Raw genomic sequence first — 18480 nt, forward strand, 5'->3', positions numbered from 1 at the left:
TTGAAAATAAAAATAAAGCGGACTTTATTTAGAAGATAAAGGTGGTGGTATCAGTTTTGGTTAATAAAGTTGGGCTCAAGTGTTTTACAGGTCTTTAATGCCATCACACAGACTGGCATGCCAAGGGCATTCTGAATGCCAATTACAGATTGAAGTTTCAAAAACCAAGATGCTATCAAAAGCTGATGGAGTTTGGATTTCTCTTAAAAGTTGGACTAACACACTTCTTAAATAGTAAGAGTAAATAGATTGCTTGGTTCTGAAAGTTAAAACACTACACTGAGCAATTCCCCTCCCTTTCTCCACAAGTCCCTAAGGCAGTATTACAGTTGCCTCTGACAACTAAAATTTCAACATTTCAACAGAGGGGGGCTGAAGGGAACTGGGAAAAATGAAAAGCAAAATTAATAAGTGTAATTGATATAGGCAGCTGCCACTTGTGGCAAACCAAAGCCTAGTCCGATGCCCATTTTCTTCACATTTGCACTGACATCTTCCCAAGCAGACGGTAACTACATTCTTGAAGGAATGTGCCCAAGACTAGGGTGGGGAAGGCCCAGACAGTGAGTGGACAGGATGCATTTTGCATCCAGTTGCGTTAGGTGGTACAATTGATTTAAGGACAAATACCCGGACTATGGAAAACCCACTAGCCAAAGGTAACTAGAAAAGAGGAGGATTAAATGCATAACCAGTGCAGAGTAACTGCAAGGCACCAAGACCACAATCCAACCAGACCATTTTCCTCCTCTCCATCACTGAATGGATTTGGGAGAAAGCATTAGTAACAGCACTCGTCAACTGCTTCCCTGGAACAAAACATGACAAAACACACGGAAGGTTTTTTCATTATGGTTCTCGGTGTACTTTATTCTCCTGCTGTCTAAGCTAAGCAGCCCACACAGGACAGAAATGGGTAGCACTGAGGAATGATCAGATTTTTTTTTCTCTCCCCAATATTTCTGCCCCCTCCCTAAGCTCCGACCCAACCCTATCTAATATCAGGAATGGTTAGTATATCATCCTCTCCCTCAAGGAACAACTGAAATGGAAACAAGGCATTAGAGGACCAGGCCTCTTGTTAATAGGGCTTAGGAGCTGGTATGAGCTAGCTCTTTATTCACAATGGAGCGTCTCTCCTTCAAACACCTGGATTTTTTTTTGTACACTGGTTCATAGATCGGCACTTGACTTTGAACCTGGCACCAAAAGGCACAATATCTGATACCCTGTACAAGAGCTATTAGAGATGCTGCCATATGGATGGGCAAAACCGAGCCAATCCCACTTAGGAACGGAAGGCTTGGACAGGGAGGGAAGATGCAAAGGGATGGAGAAAAACATAAGCCCATACTTTTTGCTAGAATGGAAATGAAAGTGGGAATGAGGGTCTTGTTTTTTAGTTCTCCAAACACCAGGAAGCAATTTAAAAACTTCCTTCGTTTTTCTGAAAGCAGCATATTCAAAATGCCAGCAAAAACTCCTAGTAACTGTAAAACCAAAAGGGAATCAAAGCTCACCGACATCCCTTCTTATTGCTGAAAGATTCTAAAATTCAGGGTGCCTTATTCCCTTATAAAAGGGAAAATAATTAAGTCTGATTTATGGTAATCACACCACATCACACTTCTAAAAAAATATTAAAGCGTGTGACCAGGGGAATGTTTGACACCATTTTATTAATCTTCAACTTCAGTGGAAAAAATATAACCTTTTTCAAGTGCCATTTTTAATCACAAGAGTTCTAGTTAGTGTGTTGTGTATATTTAAACACACACATTGTTTTTTGTTTTGTTTCGTTGGTTAGTTGGTTTTGAAGTGCAGCAAGAGACCAATACCGCATTGTAGTCAAATAAAAGAGAACAGAAGGCCAAGCAGTTTCCAAATGGTTATTTTATCAGATTGTTTGAACATTAAATTTATCCTTGTTTGCAATCCAAAATAGTTACCTGAAGTTTGCTGTTTTCTGTGTGTGTGTGTGTGCGCATGTGTATTTACTTTTATTGTATGTGTTTTCTAAATTCTTTGGCACAATTTTCTGGGGGCATTCAGACTGCCACAATATAAGTCAGGAGAGAGCTTTTCTCTTGTGCTGCCAATTCTGAGTATTTAAATTTTGGTTTGTTTGGGTTGTGGCTTTTTTTTTGAAGTCTGCATTCTTTATTTGTAAAATTGTACTTTTATTTTTCTATATCCTCTAACTCCAGAGTTTTCTTTTTTTCCCCCCTCCCCCCTACTTCTACATTCACAGTTGAACCATATTATTAGGAAAGGCGCCTTGATGAAAAGATCAGGATAGGAGCTCTGACCATTCGTCAGTGTTTTCCCTAGAATAATTAAAAAACAAAACAAAACAAAACCTAAAGAGCATCTTTCCTTTTTTTTTTTTTTGTTTTTTTTTTTACATCTCTTGTGCTGCATCAGTAGACAGAACTTCAGTTAGTTTTATGAAATGCAACATCTAACCCCTTGTTTTCTGGGAAAAAGAAACTGCAATGACTTGAAGTTGAGAATGTGGATACCGCCTCACTCACACACATTCATTCTCAGACTTTAAAAAACCCCGCACCCTCCTTCTAGCCGGCAAGCATACAGTACCGTGCGGCAAAGGTACAGCGAAGGGGGGCTTGAGACCCAGGCTCCATCTTTCTCCTCAGTAGCAAAGGCCAGGTTGCCTTTTACAACAAAGCACCACAGCTGAACCCAGTCCCTCCTCCTCTCCCAAACCAGTCATTCCACTCGGCACCGGCCAAAAGACAGAAAAGCTAGTTCTAGCCTCTCCTGGGAAGAGATAGCTTTCTTTCTTTCTCTTTTCTTTTTTATAAGCCAGTAAATCCACTGTTTTTCTGTTTTCCAAGATGGCCGATGTTATGGTTTTCTATGAAGTCAGTGCTTACTTAGCTCACTAACAGCGCTGCTGTTGGCGGCTGCGGCGGCTGCTGTGGCAGGATTTTCAATGTGGTGTGTTTTCAAGCCTCACTCACTCATCCTCTCATTCCCAAACATTCAGCATCCGTGCACACTCCTCACTTCCGGGTTTTTCAAAAGATTGGAGATTTCCAGTGGGGGTCCTCAGGTTATCATCCCAATGGTAACAGATCTAAAAACAGACGAGAAAAAAAGGTCAATCATTAGATCACATATATCCAGTTGCGCCAAATGCCTGATTCCTACAATTATGTGCTCCTAGGCCTAAACTGAATTTGTCAACTTTTCAAGAATGAAGATCTTTCTTCTCTTCCAATGTGCAATCAACCCACTCTAACACCTACCTGAGGATGGGAGGGAAACCCAAAAGAGCCAAATTTACTAAAATCTGTGGAATAAGATAATAGTTAAGAAGAAAATAAATTAAAACTACATTTCAAAGCAGGGGTCAGACAACTTTTACTTTGGATATCTTCTGTAGAGCTAAGTAATATCTAAAGAAAGAAGAGAAGCTGGGCAAGGTGGCTCACGCCTGTAATCTCAGAACTTAGGGATGCCAAGGTGGGAGGATCACTTGAGGCCAGGAGTTCAAAACCTGCCTGAGCAATGTGGTGAGACCTCATCTCTATCAATAATAAAAATTAGCCGGACATGGTAGCATTTGCCTATAGTCTCAGCTACTTGGGAGGCTTGAGCCCAGGAGTTTGAGGTTGCAGTGAGATATGATGATACCACTGCACTCTAACCCGGGCAACAGAGCAAGACCCTGTCAAAAAAAAAAAAAGAGAGAATGAGAATTAGAGGAAAATGCCATTATTGATGATTTTATTACTGGGGACCCAAAATTTCCTGGGAATTTCAGTGAATTCCATTTATATAAATTCTGTTCTCCATCACCATGAAGAAGCAAATATTTGGGTCAAGAAAAGACTGAGGTTGACTGACTCTTCCACTAGTAGTACAAGGCTGGAGAACAAAAGCCTGACTCAGAAGCACCTATATGAGAAAGACTGCAAGCCAAATACCAGAAGGCAGCCCTTGCAAAAACAGCCTCAAGAAAATGTATTTCCTCTCCAAGCTAGTAGAAGAAAGAAGACAGGAGAAACAAGTACTTACCAAGCTTGGTTCTTCAGTTTCCTCAGTTCTTTTGTTGCCCATGTAGCAAGCGTTTTTGCCTTGTTAGTCTTCGATCTCCGTCCTTCAGTTAACAATTCATGGATCATTGGCCTAGCTTCTACTAATTTCAGTACATCCTTCCCAAATGCTGTACATAAGTCCCTGTGCAAAATAAACACACTTGTGAATGAGCTCCTGGCCCTATACCAGTATCATGTTTTAAGCCTTCCAAACCAGTGCTAAGCTAGCTATGGGTTTCTTGGCCAATTTTAGAGATAAGTCTAACACCTGCTTCCAACAGGTCTAGAAGAGACCTAAAATTAGGTCTAAAGAGATAGAATAACTTACCCAAGGTTAAACAGCTAATTCATGGTAAAAATCAGAACTAGCATCCATGTCTTTCGAGCTCAAGACCATTATTCTTTTTTCTAAATGATGCCTCAGAAACCTTCAGTACAAGATCCTAAAAAGAGGCAATTTGCTGACCAACATTAGAGTTTAGGGGAGTGAAATTACAGAGACCTGGAGGGTCTAGAATGAGTTATTTGTGAGCACTGAAAACAAGACAATATGGGCTCTACAAAGAAACCTCCTCTGTGCCAAAGAAGTGGGTTGTTACCATTCACATTACTCTCAAGATTCTTTACTACATGTATTCTCATTTTCCATGAGAAGTTCCATCCATCTCTTGGAAGGAGGGTACTACTTACCCTATTAGTCCAGCGGCACAAGCTACTACTCCATCTGTATGATCTTCATCCCCAGCAATGTGGTCAATGAAAGACAGAATAAATTCTACTCGGGGCTGTACCAGCATCACATCCGCTATAAAAGAGAGAAGGTTTGATGAAATGAAGTTGTCCCAATTTTGGCAGGACTACATCCCTTTTCAAAATTTCCAACTATTCTACCCATATCAATGAGGTTCAAGCTGGATAACCAGTTGCATACAGTTATATCAAATTATTCTTCCTCATATTAAAATGTCATTCTTCAAGTCAACAGAAGACACAAACATTCCTCTTCTTATAAGCAGATATAATATAGAAGAAACAAATGGAACTTTTTCTTGAGTCAGTGATGTCAAAGGGGTAAAGCACAGATATTTCCCTAATTAGTAATAGAAACACCAGGTGACAAAGAATTCTGATTCCCCAATTCTCCAATTCAGCTTTGGGGGCTGGGAAGGTGCTCAACAACTGCCACTCCTGGTTAGTATTGAAAGCAATCAGCACTTCTGCTGTAGTTTTTTCCAACAGCCCTGCTGGATCCCATCCCTTGCAATACTCAAGAACCGTGAGACTAAGAAGCAGAAGAAGGGGAAGCAAAAATAATAAAGTCATAGCCTCTCCCAAGCCACGCTTCATCTCATTAGGGCACTGCTCCCCTTTCTCCCTCCTTTAAGCAACAGGTGCTAGTTCACAAGTGAGCTACAGAATGACAGACACAGCCCATCTTGCAAAGTGCACACTGGCCAGTGGACTTAGGGAATTGGGTTATATACTCAACGGTGTACGTTCTCCTGATCACCCTTCAATCCCTGGACGATTCCGGTATAGGCTTCCAAGCAGCCTTCCCTTAGCTCATTCAGATAATCCACCATGTCATAGTCTGACTGTAAGAGACAAAGAATAGAACCTCCATCATACTGATCACCTTTAGTTGTATGTTTGGCAATAGTCCCTCTCCTCTACTTAGAGCTGGACTTATTAATAGCAAGATGGCTTTAAGCTTACCTTGTCCACCTGGGCTTGGGAGGCCTGTTGAAGAGTATTCAATACAACCTCTAAGTATTTTTTAAACTCTCCACCAATAGCAAGGGCAATATCACCAAACACTGACAGAATCTGTGGCTTCACAGACCTGTGGACATTCTCATTCTGACAAGGAAGAAAAGGAAAAGTGAATTAATAGAAGTCAAAATTTGGCCCAAAGACTCAGGAAACTTTCATTTGTAATAAGCGACTGCTAATTTTATTTCATTTTAATTTTTCTTAGAGATAGAGTCTTGCTCCATTGCCCAGGCTGGAGCGTAGTGGCGTGATCATGGTGATCCTGGGCTCAAGCGATCCTCCCACCTCAGACTCCAAAGTTAACAGGGTGTGCCACTGCACCCCACTAGTTTTTAAATTTTTTTTTTATTTACAATGGGTTTGTGGGACCTAACCCCATCATAAGTGAGGAACATCTAGAACATCTATAGTTACTGTTCCTTTGTACTTTAACCATTAAAAAAAAAAAAAAAAAACCCAAAGTAGAGTACACATTCTGCACACATTCCTTTAACCTTACAATCTTTCTTTAGAATCATCTGTGAAAATGAACAATTCCCTTTTCATAAGCCCACAGCCAATGTCCTCCGAAGTTATAGCTCCCCATCATGGATCTTAACGTTTAATTTCTTTACAATTGATTTCTTCAAAGACTGGTTAACTAGACTGTGTGCAGACACTCACCCCCAAATTCTCCAGCAGAAGCTGCATCACCTCATCACAGAAAGGTATGATGTTGGATTGCAGGGCGCGGCATAAGTCTCCCACTAAGCCCACAGCTGCCAAACAAACCTGCCAAGAATCAAGGAGATAAGCTCACAAATAGAAAAGGCCACCTGTGGGTAGGGCATTATTTTTACCTAGCTGTTGGGCCCTGATCACTTGAACCTAGAGTCAAAGAAGAAAACACTTTCTCTGCTGAGATTAATTTTTAACAACCAATATGACAGGAAGAAAGCTAAGACTATCTGAGATATTGTTAAGAAAGGACAGAGAAAAAACAATAATAAACCAGGATGGTGGTGGCAGAAGTGGGTGGTTTAAAAAAAAAAAAAAAAAAAAAAAGAAAATCCTTGCTCTTCAGGGTGCTGATAGCTCAACTTTACAGCTCCCCTTGCATTAATACAGCCCAGGCAAACAGTAATCTTGTCCTCCTCTTTCTGGTGCATCCAATATCTTGTTTTCCACTGACCACTTCCAATTCAATGCACAGGCAATGAGTAAGCTTGACTTGTAAGACAATGCATAGGGGAAAACTACCTAGGCTATAGGAACCCGATTTTGTCTATATTACAGCGCCAGCAGGTATATATGAGAATATAAACATATTCTGAAAAGTAAATCCTACCTGGTACTCAGCATAATTTTTCAATCCAATGCCCAAGAAGGGTTTAAAGGCCTCCATGTACTTGAGGAATTCACCACCCAACACTGTAATGGAACAAACTATTAGCTAAAGACGGCACCACAGAATAACAGAGGTGAGTAAAAATAACCCATCCTAGCTCTCCCAAAATGTTTCACTCAACAGGCTGGGTGCAGTGTGAATTAATTACCGATCCCATCATGAAGACATTAAGGCTGTCTCACATAAACCAAATTTATTACTGCTGGAAGGGCCTAACTCTTAAGCTATAGAGACAAGACCAATTCTCCACAGAATAGGGTTTTACTCTGGCTGAAACAACAAAGTGGTATGGCCCTCAAGGAATGGCAAGGTTAATTTTGAATTGGCTGAGCCAGCAATACAGCCTCTTGTTCACCCCCTCATCTGATTATAACATGTCCTCTCTGCAGGCCAGCTTCCAAACAGGGTCCTTAGGCAATCCCATCAAGGGCTTAACAAGCCACAGCCCGGAAAAGCAACACTGGGCTTCAGGTCCAAATCAGCTACTCCAGGAGCCAAAATTAACTTCTTTGCCCTTTCAGGGTGGTCACATGTTGCCAGACCAGTTGGATCTAGGTTATTTATGCCAGAAATAGGTCTGGGTCTGCAGAAGAGTGATCCTCAGGTAATGGCCTTAATAATCTCCTCACAGGTGACCCCCTTGAAGAGGCATTCCAGGTTTCTAAAGTGCTTTTTAATGGCCCTTCAAAGAGTCTTAAGTTAGATATGGCTTCCCCAAAGCAATTTTGCATAGCCTGACGTGTAACAATCAGAAAAATCAATTAATTCCTAGAACTCACTTGATGTTTTATTCCATCCCATACCAGGCACCCAGGATGTGTCAACCTGAGTCCAAAGCATTACAACCTGAACCAGGAAATACCAAGTGCCACGAAAGAAAATAGAGACTTGCTTTCTCCATCTTTGATAGAAGCCATACCTCAATAAAGCAAGTCGACTTGTGGGGGTAAGAAGGAACCTGATGAACATGAGATAAGTAGTAACAGTTCCCCCTCTCAACAGCACTGTCAGTCTCAGTTGCAAACTGGCTCCCCATTTACCACAAGGAGCGTGGCAAGGCAGTTGTAAAAACTTACACTTAAGTTCAACCTAACTTTGAACTAACTCATGCCCAGTAAAAGGACTACGCTTTCTGTAGTCAGAAACTCCTGTATTTTAAAGACATTCCCTGCCCCATTACTGCTCACTGACCTTCCACCAGCGTGCTAACTGCCATCAGGGCATCTTCTTGTACTCCCCCAGACCCAGCTGTGCTTTGGAACATCCTCAACAGAGAGGCCATAACCACATCAGAGATCTGCAAAGCATCTTGATGTTGCACTTTCCGGAGAACATTCTGTGAAATGGACAAGAGTTTACGATTGGTCAATTCCATACCTTCCAATCAAAATGCTACACCTTTTCTTTTTAAATCAGTTAAGTCCCTTGATTCTTTTTTCTTTTGTAAAGTCCAAATGTACTTTTTATACTAAAAAACTTTGACAGTACAAATCATCTGCAATAAAACTTTCACTTTAATATCTCTTGTTTCTCAATTCAGAACAAATGGGAGCTGACTGTCCATTTTGCAGAAAGTCATGCCCTCTGCATTTCATTTTTGTCTTACTGTCTGACAAATCCACTGGTAGGTAGCTTCCATATTCTAGTCTTACAGTTAAATTACTTCAGCTTTAAAGGTCATGTCATTTTAGAGCTCTTATTCATGAAAGAAACAAAAAGCAAACCTTCCTGTATCCTAACCCATTTACACATAATGGTCTAGAAATAGTCTTGATAAAATGAAGCCAACTTGACTTCTCTCAATGCATACTCATCCAACTTCCCTCCTTGCTCTTTTGTTTGCTTCAACTAATTTCACTGAATCATTCCTATATTTTGTCTGATGAGAAAGACCTCCTAATAGTCATGCTTTAAACAATAAAGTCTGGGGTAAAAACAGAAGAGAATTCACAGATAAGATAAACCAGTGTCACTGAATACTAATATCCAGTACCTTAAGCTTCAGATACAAAGTTCCTGGGTATTCCTGCTCTAAGGGAATAGCTCCTCAGCTACTGCGTGAGTGAACAAGAGTGATATTTCATTTTAGTTTTCTCAGTCTCTCCTCAGAACAACAGTCTACTATAAATACAAAGCATTGTAAATGATAATAAAGCTTCCAATAGCAAATGTTTCAAAAGATGATAATAGAAACTCAAGTCTGTACTTTTAGCCAAGTGAACAATAGCTGGGAACTGAATCTGACTGAGCTAGGCTTGGACAACCTAATGAAAACCAACACTAAAGTTGCCAACACAGAGCTGGGTGTGGTGGCTCACTCCTGTAATCCCAGCACTTTGGGAGGCCAACTAGAGAGGATCACTTGAGGCCAGGAGTTGGAGACCAGCCTGGGCAATAGTGAGACCCCAGCACTACAAAAAATAAAACTTAGCTGGGCATGGTGGCATGTGCCTGTAGTCCCAGCTACTTGGGAGGCTAAGGCAGGAGGACTGCTTGAGCCCAGGAGTTTGAGGTTGTAGTGAGCTATGCTGCCACTGCACTCTAGCCCCCTCGCAACAGAGCGTAACCCTGTTTCAGTAAAACCAACAACAAAACAAAGTTGCCAACACAAACTAGCTGTACAGCTGGGAGGGATCATCACATACCGAGTAGTTTGCATCCCTACACTGTGCAAAAGACAAATTGGAATTTTCTGGACAGACAAGAAAGGAAGGCAGGAAATTACTCTCCCAATCAGTCATAGACCAAAGCCTTCTGAAAACAGCTTCTGACCAGCATTATCTATACCATTTCAGAGTTCTGCGTGTACATGAACTTATACTGAGATATGAATTCTCTTCCCTGGAACTATTAAGAAGTGATAGGCACCACCATACCTGAAGAGTTGCGCAGAGTAAAGACTGAAGGTCATTGAACTGGATCCTATCGGATGTGCTCTGGATATGTGACTATGAGGAAAAGAAGAAAACGTAATGTTCTAAATAAAAACCTTGCAGTTTTGCTGCGGTTGCCCGGACCATTATATAACCTCTACTAATGCTAATGTAGGAAGGTAAACAAAAAACATACATAATGTATATACTGGAACGCATGTATGAGTCATCTGTGACAAGCAATACAAATGTTAAGTTGTAGAAAGAAAAAAATTAAAGAAAATAAAAATTAAGAAATAAAAAATTATGCCTGCATCTTTGGTTTCCAGAAAGGAAAAAAAATTAAAAATAAAAATTAAAAGAAACGAATGCTAAGTTGTAATTTTTATATCTTTCTGAGAAAATATATAAACACCAAAAAGAGAGAATAGTCTAGAAAACAGACCTATGTGTCAAAAGTACTGCCTGTTCCCACCAATAGTCAGAAGCACTCTTAAGGCTTACCTCCATCTGAAGCACCTGTTGCAGTCGTTCCATGATGACCAAAGTAGTTTTTTGAACTGCAGGGTAACAATCCTTGGCACTGTTTTTCACAATTTCCATTAGAGATTCATATGCAGAACTCCTTAGGTTGTTCTGGTGTCCATCAGGTCTATAGAGAACACAGCAAAACTCTTAAAGCCTCAACTGAGAAGGAACAGAGAATAATACAGACACTGGCCGAAAATAAGAACCCAGAAACTGATACAACTGCAGATCTGATTTGAATTTGGCAACACAATATTCAAGAACCAAATTTTAAAAAGTCCTTTGAGTCAACGGCTATATTCATTATAGTCTTCAGACTTGGTTACAATTTAGAATGCCCCTTTTGGAAATGGGCTAAAATTATAGCGAGAAAAATAGTTTGAAATGGTAAAGAACCCATGTGGACAATTTAAGAGGTTGCCTGAATGGCCATGAAGATACCCTAATTTTCTTCATTTATCTCTGAGAGATGTTTTTATACACAATCTTTAACAGGAGTGGGGATGAACTATTTAAGAATGGAAGATTTTATACCCAGCTCCCTTCCTCATGGTTTACTTTGCTCATGGCTTTAGGTATAGCTGACATAAAACAAAAATGATTAAGGTCATCCCCAATCTATAATCTCTTTAAACATTTCAGGCCAGGCGTGGTAGCTCATGCCTGTAATCCTAGCACTCTGGGAGACCAAGGTGGGAGGATTGCTTGAGGTCAGGAGTTTGAGACCAGCCTGAGCAAGAGTGAGACCCCCGTTTCAACTAAAAATAGAAATTAGCTAGACAACTAAAAATAGAAAAAATTAGCCAGGCGTGGTAGTGCATGCCTGTAGTCCCAGCTACTTAGGAGGTTGAGGCAGGAGGATCCCTTGAGCCGAGGAGTTTGAGGTTGCTGTGAGCTAGGCTGATGACGTGGCATTCTAGCCAGGAGGACAGAGTGAGACTCTGTCTCAAAACAACAACAAAAAAAATTTCAAAAGTCTGTTTCTAAATCAGCTGTGTTTACCCCAAGTTCTTTATCCCGTATCAAAAATGACAGCTAATGATGTGATGTTGCAATCAAATTCAGAATGAACAACATCATGTCTTATACCATAATCAAATACTCATGTTAACTGTCAACATTGAAAAACGAAGTCTGCTGCTACAGGTGGCTTGGCAAAAAAAAAAAAAGGAAAGAAAAGGAAGGAAGGAGAAGGAAGGAAGGTAGGTAAGTAGGTAGGTAGATAGATGGATGAAGGGACCTCTCTAGATCAATTACTACAGCAGTCCCCAACCTTTTTGGCACCAGTGACCAGTTTCATAGACTATTTTTCCATGGCGGGGGAGCTCTGCAGTCCCTAACAGGCCACAGACCGGGGGTTGGGGACTGCAGAATTACTCTCTAAAAAGAAGTAGAAGGCCGGGCGCGATGGCTCACGCCTGTAATTCTAGCACTCTGGGAGGCCGAGGCGGGTGGATAGCTCGAGGTCAGGAGTTCGAGACCAGCCTGAGCAAGAGCGAGACCCTGTCTCTACTAAAAATAGAAAAAAATTATCTGGCCAACTAAAATATATATAGAAAAAAATTAGCCAGGCATGGTGGCGCATGCCTGTAGTCCCAGCTACTCGGGAGGCTGAGGCAGAAGGATTGCTTGAGCCCAGGAGTTTGAGGTTGCTGTGAGCGAGGCTGACACCACGGCACTCACTCTAGCCCGGGCAACAAAGCGAGACTCTGTCTCAAAAAAAAAAAAAAAAAAAAAAAGTAGAGAAACGAGACTACTTCCAGACGTTAATTATAAACTAAACAATTCTAAGATAGGCATAGTCTACATCTCTTTCTCTTTCCTTCTCTCTTGTATTTAAACAAATAATCAATCTACTATAGAATTATTTTAATTCCTCCAGAGCAGGTAAAGGCTTGTCTTGTCTCACTGTACGTTTCTATGATTAGGCTAGATATCTTCCACACAGCAGGCCAACAGGAGTTGGATGCAAAGACATCACCCATTTCTATGGAGTATCAGTTACCTGTCTGTGGTCTCTAGGAGCTTCTGAACTATAAGTTCAAATGAAGAAGATAAGCAATAAGTAGCTGGTTCCTCCTGATCATCAGCAACATCTGCAGCTTCATAAGCAGCTTCAGCCAGACTGGAGAAAGCCTGAAATGCAGATTTAATATTAGTCTTGAAAAGAATCCCACACCATTGGCCAAGCATGGTGGCTCACGCCTGTAATCCCAGCACTCTGGGAGTCTGAGGTGGGAGGATTGCTTGAGCTCAGGAGTTCCAAGACCAGCCTGAACAAGAGTAAGACCCTGTCTCTACCAAAAAGAAAAAAATAAAATAAAACCCAGCCGGGCGTTGTGGTGCCCATCTGTAGCCCCAGCTACCTGGGAGGCTGAGGCAGAAAGACTGCTTGGAGTTCAGGCATTGGCGGTTGCAGTAAGCTACAATGATGCCACTGCACTCTACCCAGGGAAATGGAGTGAGACTCTGTCTCAACAACAAGGATTACCTCATTTTTCCTTAAGATACCTTGAGCAGTGTTAATGAACTTCCAACTTTTTCTGCCAAAGTCATCTCAAGACAACTTGACGTTTTACAAGTATCTTTTTAACTATTTTCTTTTCGTTTTGTCTGATAATCTACCCACAACTCTCTAAGCAGCTGAGTACTTTCACCTACCACCAGTATCTGCCATTTCATTTCTTGTTTCCATTAACAGAAAGGTTCTTAATCCCATTCTTTCCTTATTTGAACCTCTTTCCCTATGCCTCCCCCTAAAGGTCCCTTATAGATTACACTGAGCCTTTACTGATCCAGCACTTAGTCTACCTACCTTCCTTCCCTCTTGCCCCCTTCTCAGCCATGGTACTTTCTGTAGCCAATGACCCTCTACCTTAATCAAAACTCCTTGTCCCCAAGCAACTAAAGAAAGAAAACCAACTCCAAATAGTTTCCCCACTGCGTTACCATGACTGTTCTAAGTGGTTCAGGAACCAGTCACCATGAGTCAACTGCTCCCGCTGACTCCTGCAGTTAGCATCTCCCCCACATTTTAATTGAAGAAATTAGAAAGGAGATGCTATTCAGAAAAAGCTTTCCAGTGAAGTAGATCCATTTCTCTCCCACACCTCCTACTTGCTTGCAAATGGCTCAGGCAAGCTCCTTTTCTTATCAGGAAGAAAATTCCTTACCCAGCACACATTTGAAGCCACTCTGGGTTCAGCACTGAGGCCCTCAATCAGACACTGCAGCAGGGGAGCCAAGTAGACATCATTGATGGCAGCTTCAGGGAGCAGTTCACAAATTCTGCCTACAGTCCATGCAGTTGTATCTCGAACAACTACACTGGGGTCTTTCATTAATTCTATTAGGGTGGGCATAGCCTGAAAATACAACAGCTATTAGCAAAACAAAACAAAAACCAAAATTCACGTTAAATGCTACGTTAGAAAAGGAAATACTGATGGATAGATTAACTCAAAACACCACTGAGACGCTTCTGTCATTTTAAAAGACATGCTTGTGAAATATCTATCAAAATAATAAAAGTAAAATACGAAAAAGTCATACTTTCTTCAACAAAGCCTAGTATAGAGCTTTATTAAAAATTTGGTGAAAATGCTTTCAGTAGTCTGCATTGAGTTACTCAGGTAGAGATCCCAGAATACAATTACGATGTCATCTGGCTATATCCTGAAAGACTGAATTCTATGCACACTAAACTCAATTATAATGGACTCTTGTGTCATTTACAACAGCAAAACAAACACATTTCCATAAGGATATTTTCATTACATAAGTGTCATTTTTGTCCAAAGGATGTAAATAATCCCATCATTAAAAATTATGGGGGAATGTTTATAATAGAGCATTAAAGGGGAAAACAACTTGTAAGATGACTTGCACAGTAAGATCTCCATCCTGTTGCGAATACATGCATACAGGGAAAAAAAACTGCAAGAATAAATACTGAGCTAATGGTGTTATCCCTAGGCAATGAAATTAAAGATGATTTTTTTCTTTTCAGCCTTTTCTGTATTTTTTCATAAGTTTCTAGGTCACATGACTTATGTAATTTTTTAAAAAGCCAAGAAATATATTTTACCCTGAGTGACAGCAAATGACTATCTAGAAATAAACTTCGTGGATGACTAAAGTTTTTAAAAAATAAAAGCACACTTTCAAGGAAAAACTTTAAACAAACAATAAATACCCTACTTTCCACTCCAAAAATTCCCCGGCTTCACCTGTATCACTAGTGGTTTGAGCTGATTGGGCTCTGGTCCTTCCAAGATACAGCCAAAAGCCATCACTGCTGCATCCCGGTACCGCCAATCTGGGTTCTTGATGTGTTCTTTAATGAAGGGGAGGACATGTGGGACAATGTCATCTTCACAGCAGGTGGCCAGAAGCATGAGGCACACCCCTGCTGCTTTGCAGGGGTTCCAGTCATCATCATCATCATTTTCATCCTAGTGAAAGAACATGGCACAAGTTTTTGTTCAAGAATCATTTTTAACTCAAAAGATCCTGTGAATAATCCCAAATGTCTTCAGAATTTAAGCTTCAGGGAAGTAAATATAAAATCTTTCTATTTTATCTTTTCCACAAAGATTCATCACAGCATAGCAGACAGAGGAAGATTATCCCTAGTACTATACAACAACAAAGAACAAATTTCATCTACACGCAACAACAAAAATGAATCTCGAACACGTAGAGTAAAAGGCAGAACAAACGAGTTTATGTGGCCAGGCGAGGTGGCTCACACTTGTAATCCTAGCATTCTGGGAGGCCGAGGTGGAAGGATTGGTTGCGCTCAGGAGTTCAAGACCAGCCTGAGCAAGAGTGAAACCCCGTCTCTACTAAAAATAGAAAGAAATTAGCTGGACGACTAAAAATATATAGAAAAAATTAGCCAGTTGTGGTGGCACATGCCTGTAGTCCCAGCTACCTGGGAGGCTGAGGCAGGAGGATCACTTGGGCCCAGGAGATGGAGGTTGCCACTGTACTCTAGCCTGGGTGACAGAGTGAGGCTCTACCTCCAAAAATAAAACGTATATGCTATATGACTCTATAAAGTTCAAAACCAACCAAAATTAATCTACGGAGTTAAAAGTCAGGAAAGTGAGGGAGTTAATGACTGGGAAAAAGACATGAAGGAGTCTTCTAGGTGCTAGTAATTATTATAGTTCAATAAAAAGTTCCAAAAAGAAATGATTTCATTAATAGCTCCCCTTAAGTTAGAATCCAGATCTATCTTCCTTCTTGTAGCTATTCACACCACACAGTAATTTACGGCAAGTTGCCTGATGTTTCCAAAAAAAAAAAAAAAAAAAAAAAATCAAATCACATAAAGAATGATTTGTTCCCAAACAAGAAAAGCACAACAAAAAATATACAAAAGCAAAGACAGGCTGGGCGCGGTGGCTCACGCCTGTAATCCTAGCACTCTGGGAGGCCGAGGCGGGTGGATCGCTCGAGGTCAGGAGTTCGAGATCAGCCTGAGCAAGAGCGAGACCCCGTCTCTACTAAAAATAGAAAGCAATTATATGGACAACTAAAAATCTATATAGAAAAAATTAGCCGGACATAGTGGCGCATGCCTGTAGTCCCAGCTACTCGGGAGGCTGAGGCAGTAGGATCGCTTAAGCCGAAGAGTCTGAGGTTGCTGTGAGCTAAGTTGACGCCACGGCACTCACTCTAGCCTGGGCAACAGAGTGAGACTCTGTCTCAACAAAAAAAAAAAAAGCAAAGACACTAAGTCAAAAGATAAAAATAGCAACCGTAAAACTGAAAGACGAAATGAAAATTTAAGGGAACATCGGGTCCATTTTGAACTAAGCCTATCCCTACTTATCTTTGGAAACTGCTATATTAACAGAGTCATATACCTCCCTAAAAACAATTACATTCCTGTGTACAAAGCAATTTTGCAGCACTGTTTCCTCAAAGCACTGTCAGCTCTTTGGTGTTACTTCACATGCACCAGAGAGATGAGGTGACAGAACCTTCCCAAGCACCATATTAAGAAAACCTGTGATGCATAAAGTTAAAAGAACTATGGCAACCGAGACATACTTCTTATAAAAGAACTTCTATATTTACTCATTAGATCCTTATTTTCATGAAGTCTTATCACTTTCATTTTTTCCTGAATCGTAATAATTCATGCTAATGATCGTAAAGGATTAGTAGAAGAGTTTCTTTCATGGGTTGGAGTCCTTTGCTAGGATCTGAGTAACTCATATCCAACCTCATAAGCATTTTAAAACATATATCCTGTGAACTCACAAAAATATCCTGGATGTTAGAACAGAGATGAGTGACCTAAAACTATCACATCTTTGCTTCCAACCTTTCTTTACTGCGACTTTTATAATAAGAGCACCTCTCTTCTGTGAGTTTGGACAATGTAGCACTCAGGAAATCAGAACAGCATGTGGCTCGTTCCTGATCAAGACGCATCTGAGATGTTTAGACACAATTCTCCTTCCCAGACAACTCAGAGCCTAGGGGATCTTACAGATCCAGCTCAGCTGTTCCTGAGTCATCTACAACAGAACATCAAATAGTTGATGGGTTGCCAAGTTCCTTCACAGAAACTGTTCCACAGCAAACCCACCAATCCTTAGTAAGGTTGCACAGATTATCTAGCTTGATTTGGAAGGTAACTCACCTGTTTAGTTAGTGTCTGTGTGAGGATTGGAACCAAATATTGTAGTGCTCCCTTGGCATAAAACTTGCTGGTATGTTCAGGGGGCCGCCCTTGTTCTGCTGCCTGAGGAGAAACATAAAGCACATTCTAGACAAAAGCAAACAAGCTGTAACACTAAAGGCATCCAAAGAGAGCTGGCCAGGGGTGTGTAACAGAAACATATGAGGGCAAATGATAACATTCAATGTGATCTTTGTATGTGCTCACTTTTTAGTCTAATGAGATTTTTTTTAAGCCACACATATCACCTACCTTAAAGGACCAAGGCAACCTTAACTATTACATTATTTCCACAAGTTCAATTACTATCGGCAACCTGACATCTAAGTATTCTTTGGATCAAGAGATGCACCAAGTAGTTTACATAAGGATGCCAAAAATAATGACTGTTTTTTGAAATGCATAAAGACAAACAAGGTTGGAAACAAAGCTTGAATTCAAAAATTCCAAGAGCAGAAGATTCCCCATATCTGATTCCTTCGCCAGTTAGTAAACTATCAATTCTACATCCTGGGCTTGCATTAGGACTCCCGAAAGGAAATAATTCAGCATCAGGTGTCACCTTGGTAAACTGACAGCCTGCTGCCCCCTTGTGTTCACAGTACCGCCAGTATTTAAAATAAATCATGCTGGACTGATAGGCAAAAACATGAGATGCCTTATTATTGATCTGTATCCTTCATGAGGGGATTTGGCTAGCAGAAAAATCAAAATCTCTACAAATGGAGATACCCGCTAAGCCCAGTCGGAATAAAGCTTTTCCAGGAGAATAAAAATATCCACAAATAAGACATGTCCCAAAGCCTAATCAGAATAGCAGCTCTCCCCCGTACGGATGCTCTCCCCAACTCACCTCTGAGGCTTCAATGGCTAAATCCATTTCCTCATCACAAACATTGGACCAGAATTCTATCCCTTGTAGGGCCACTTCATCAATGTCACTTTTCATTGCTTCAATTGTGATCTTAAGACAAAAAATATGACACCTCAGACTCCAAATAAATACTGATTCAAGTGAGAACCCTTCCCCCTCTTTAACTAAAGATTTTTAAATTTCAAAAATATAACTTATTTTAAAGGTCTGTAATGAAAGAAACAGGGAACATATTTTCAAAATGCACTCTTTTTACCCACACAAGGACAACACCAGTTTTC

General features: G+C 40.6%; 1 protein-coding gene across 1 annotated transcript in view; it reads right to left on the reverse strand.

Moving 5' to 3' along the window:
* KPNB1 (karyopherin subunit beta 1) overlaps positions 1 to 18480 on the reverse strand; it is a 28905-nt gene continuing 10425 nt past the window's right edge. Inside the window, exons 8-22 of the mRNA XM_069482424.1 lie at positions 18179 to 18289; positions 17287 to 17388; positions 14855 to 15079; positions 13799 to 13990; positions 12631 to 12761; positions 10602 to 10749; positions 10101 to 10172; positions 8416 to 8560; positions 7165 to 7247; positions 6501 to 6608; positions 5781 to 5924; positions 5554 to 5659; positions 4755 to 4869; positions 4045 to 4206; positions 1 to 3100 (exon numbers count right to left, since the gene is read on the reverse strand). Coding sequence (XP_069338525.1) covers position 3100; positions 4045 to 4206; positions 4755 to 4869; positions 5554 to 5659; positions 5781 to 5924; positions 6501 to 6608; positions 7165 to 7247; positions 8416 to 8560; positions 10101 to 10172; positions 10602 to 10749; positions 12631 to 12761; positions 13799 to 13990; positions 14855 to 15079; positions 17287 to 17388; positions 18179 to 18289 — 1845 coding nt within the window. The 3' untranslated portion in view covers positions 1 to 3099. The remainder of the gene's footprint in view (positions 3101 to 4044; positions 4207 to 4754; positions 4870 to 5553; positions 5660 to 5780; positions 5925 to 6500; positions 6609 to 7164; positions 7248 to 8415; positions 8561 to 10100; positions 10173 to 10601; positions 10750 to 12630; positions 12762 to 13798; positions 13991 to 14854; positions 15080 to 17286; positions 17389 to 18178; positions 18290 to 18480) is intronic.

The sequence above is a fragment of the Eulemur rufifrons genome, chromosome 9, assembly GCF_041146395.1.
Source record: "Eulemur rufifrons isolate Redbay chromosome 9, OSU_ERuf_1, whole genome shotgun sequence".
NCBI lineage: Eukaryota > Metazoa > Chordata > Mammalia > Primates > Lemuridae > Eulemur > Eulemur rufifrons.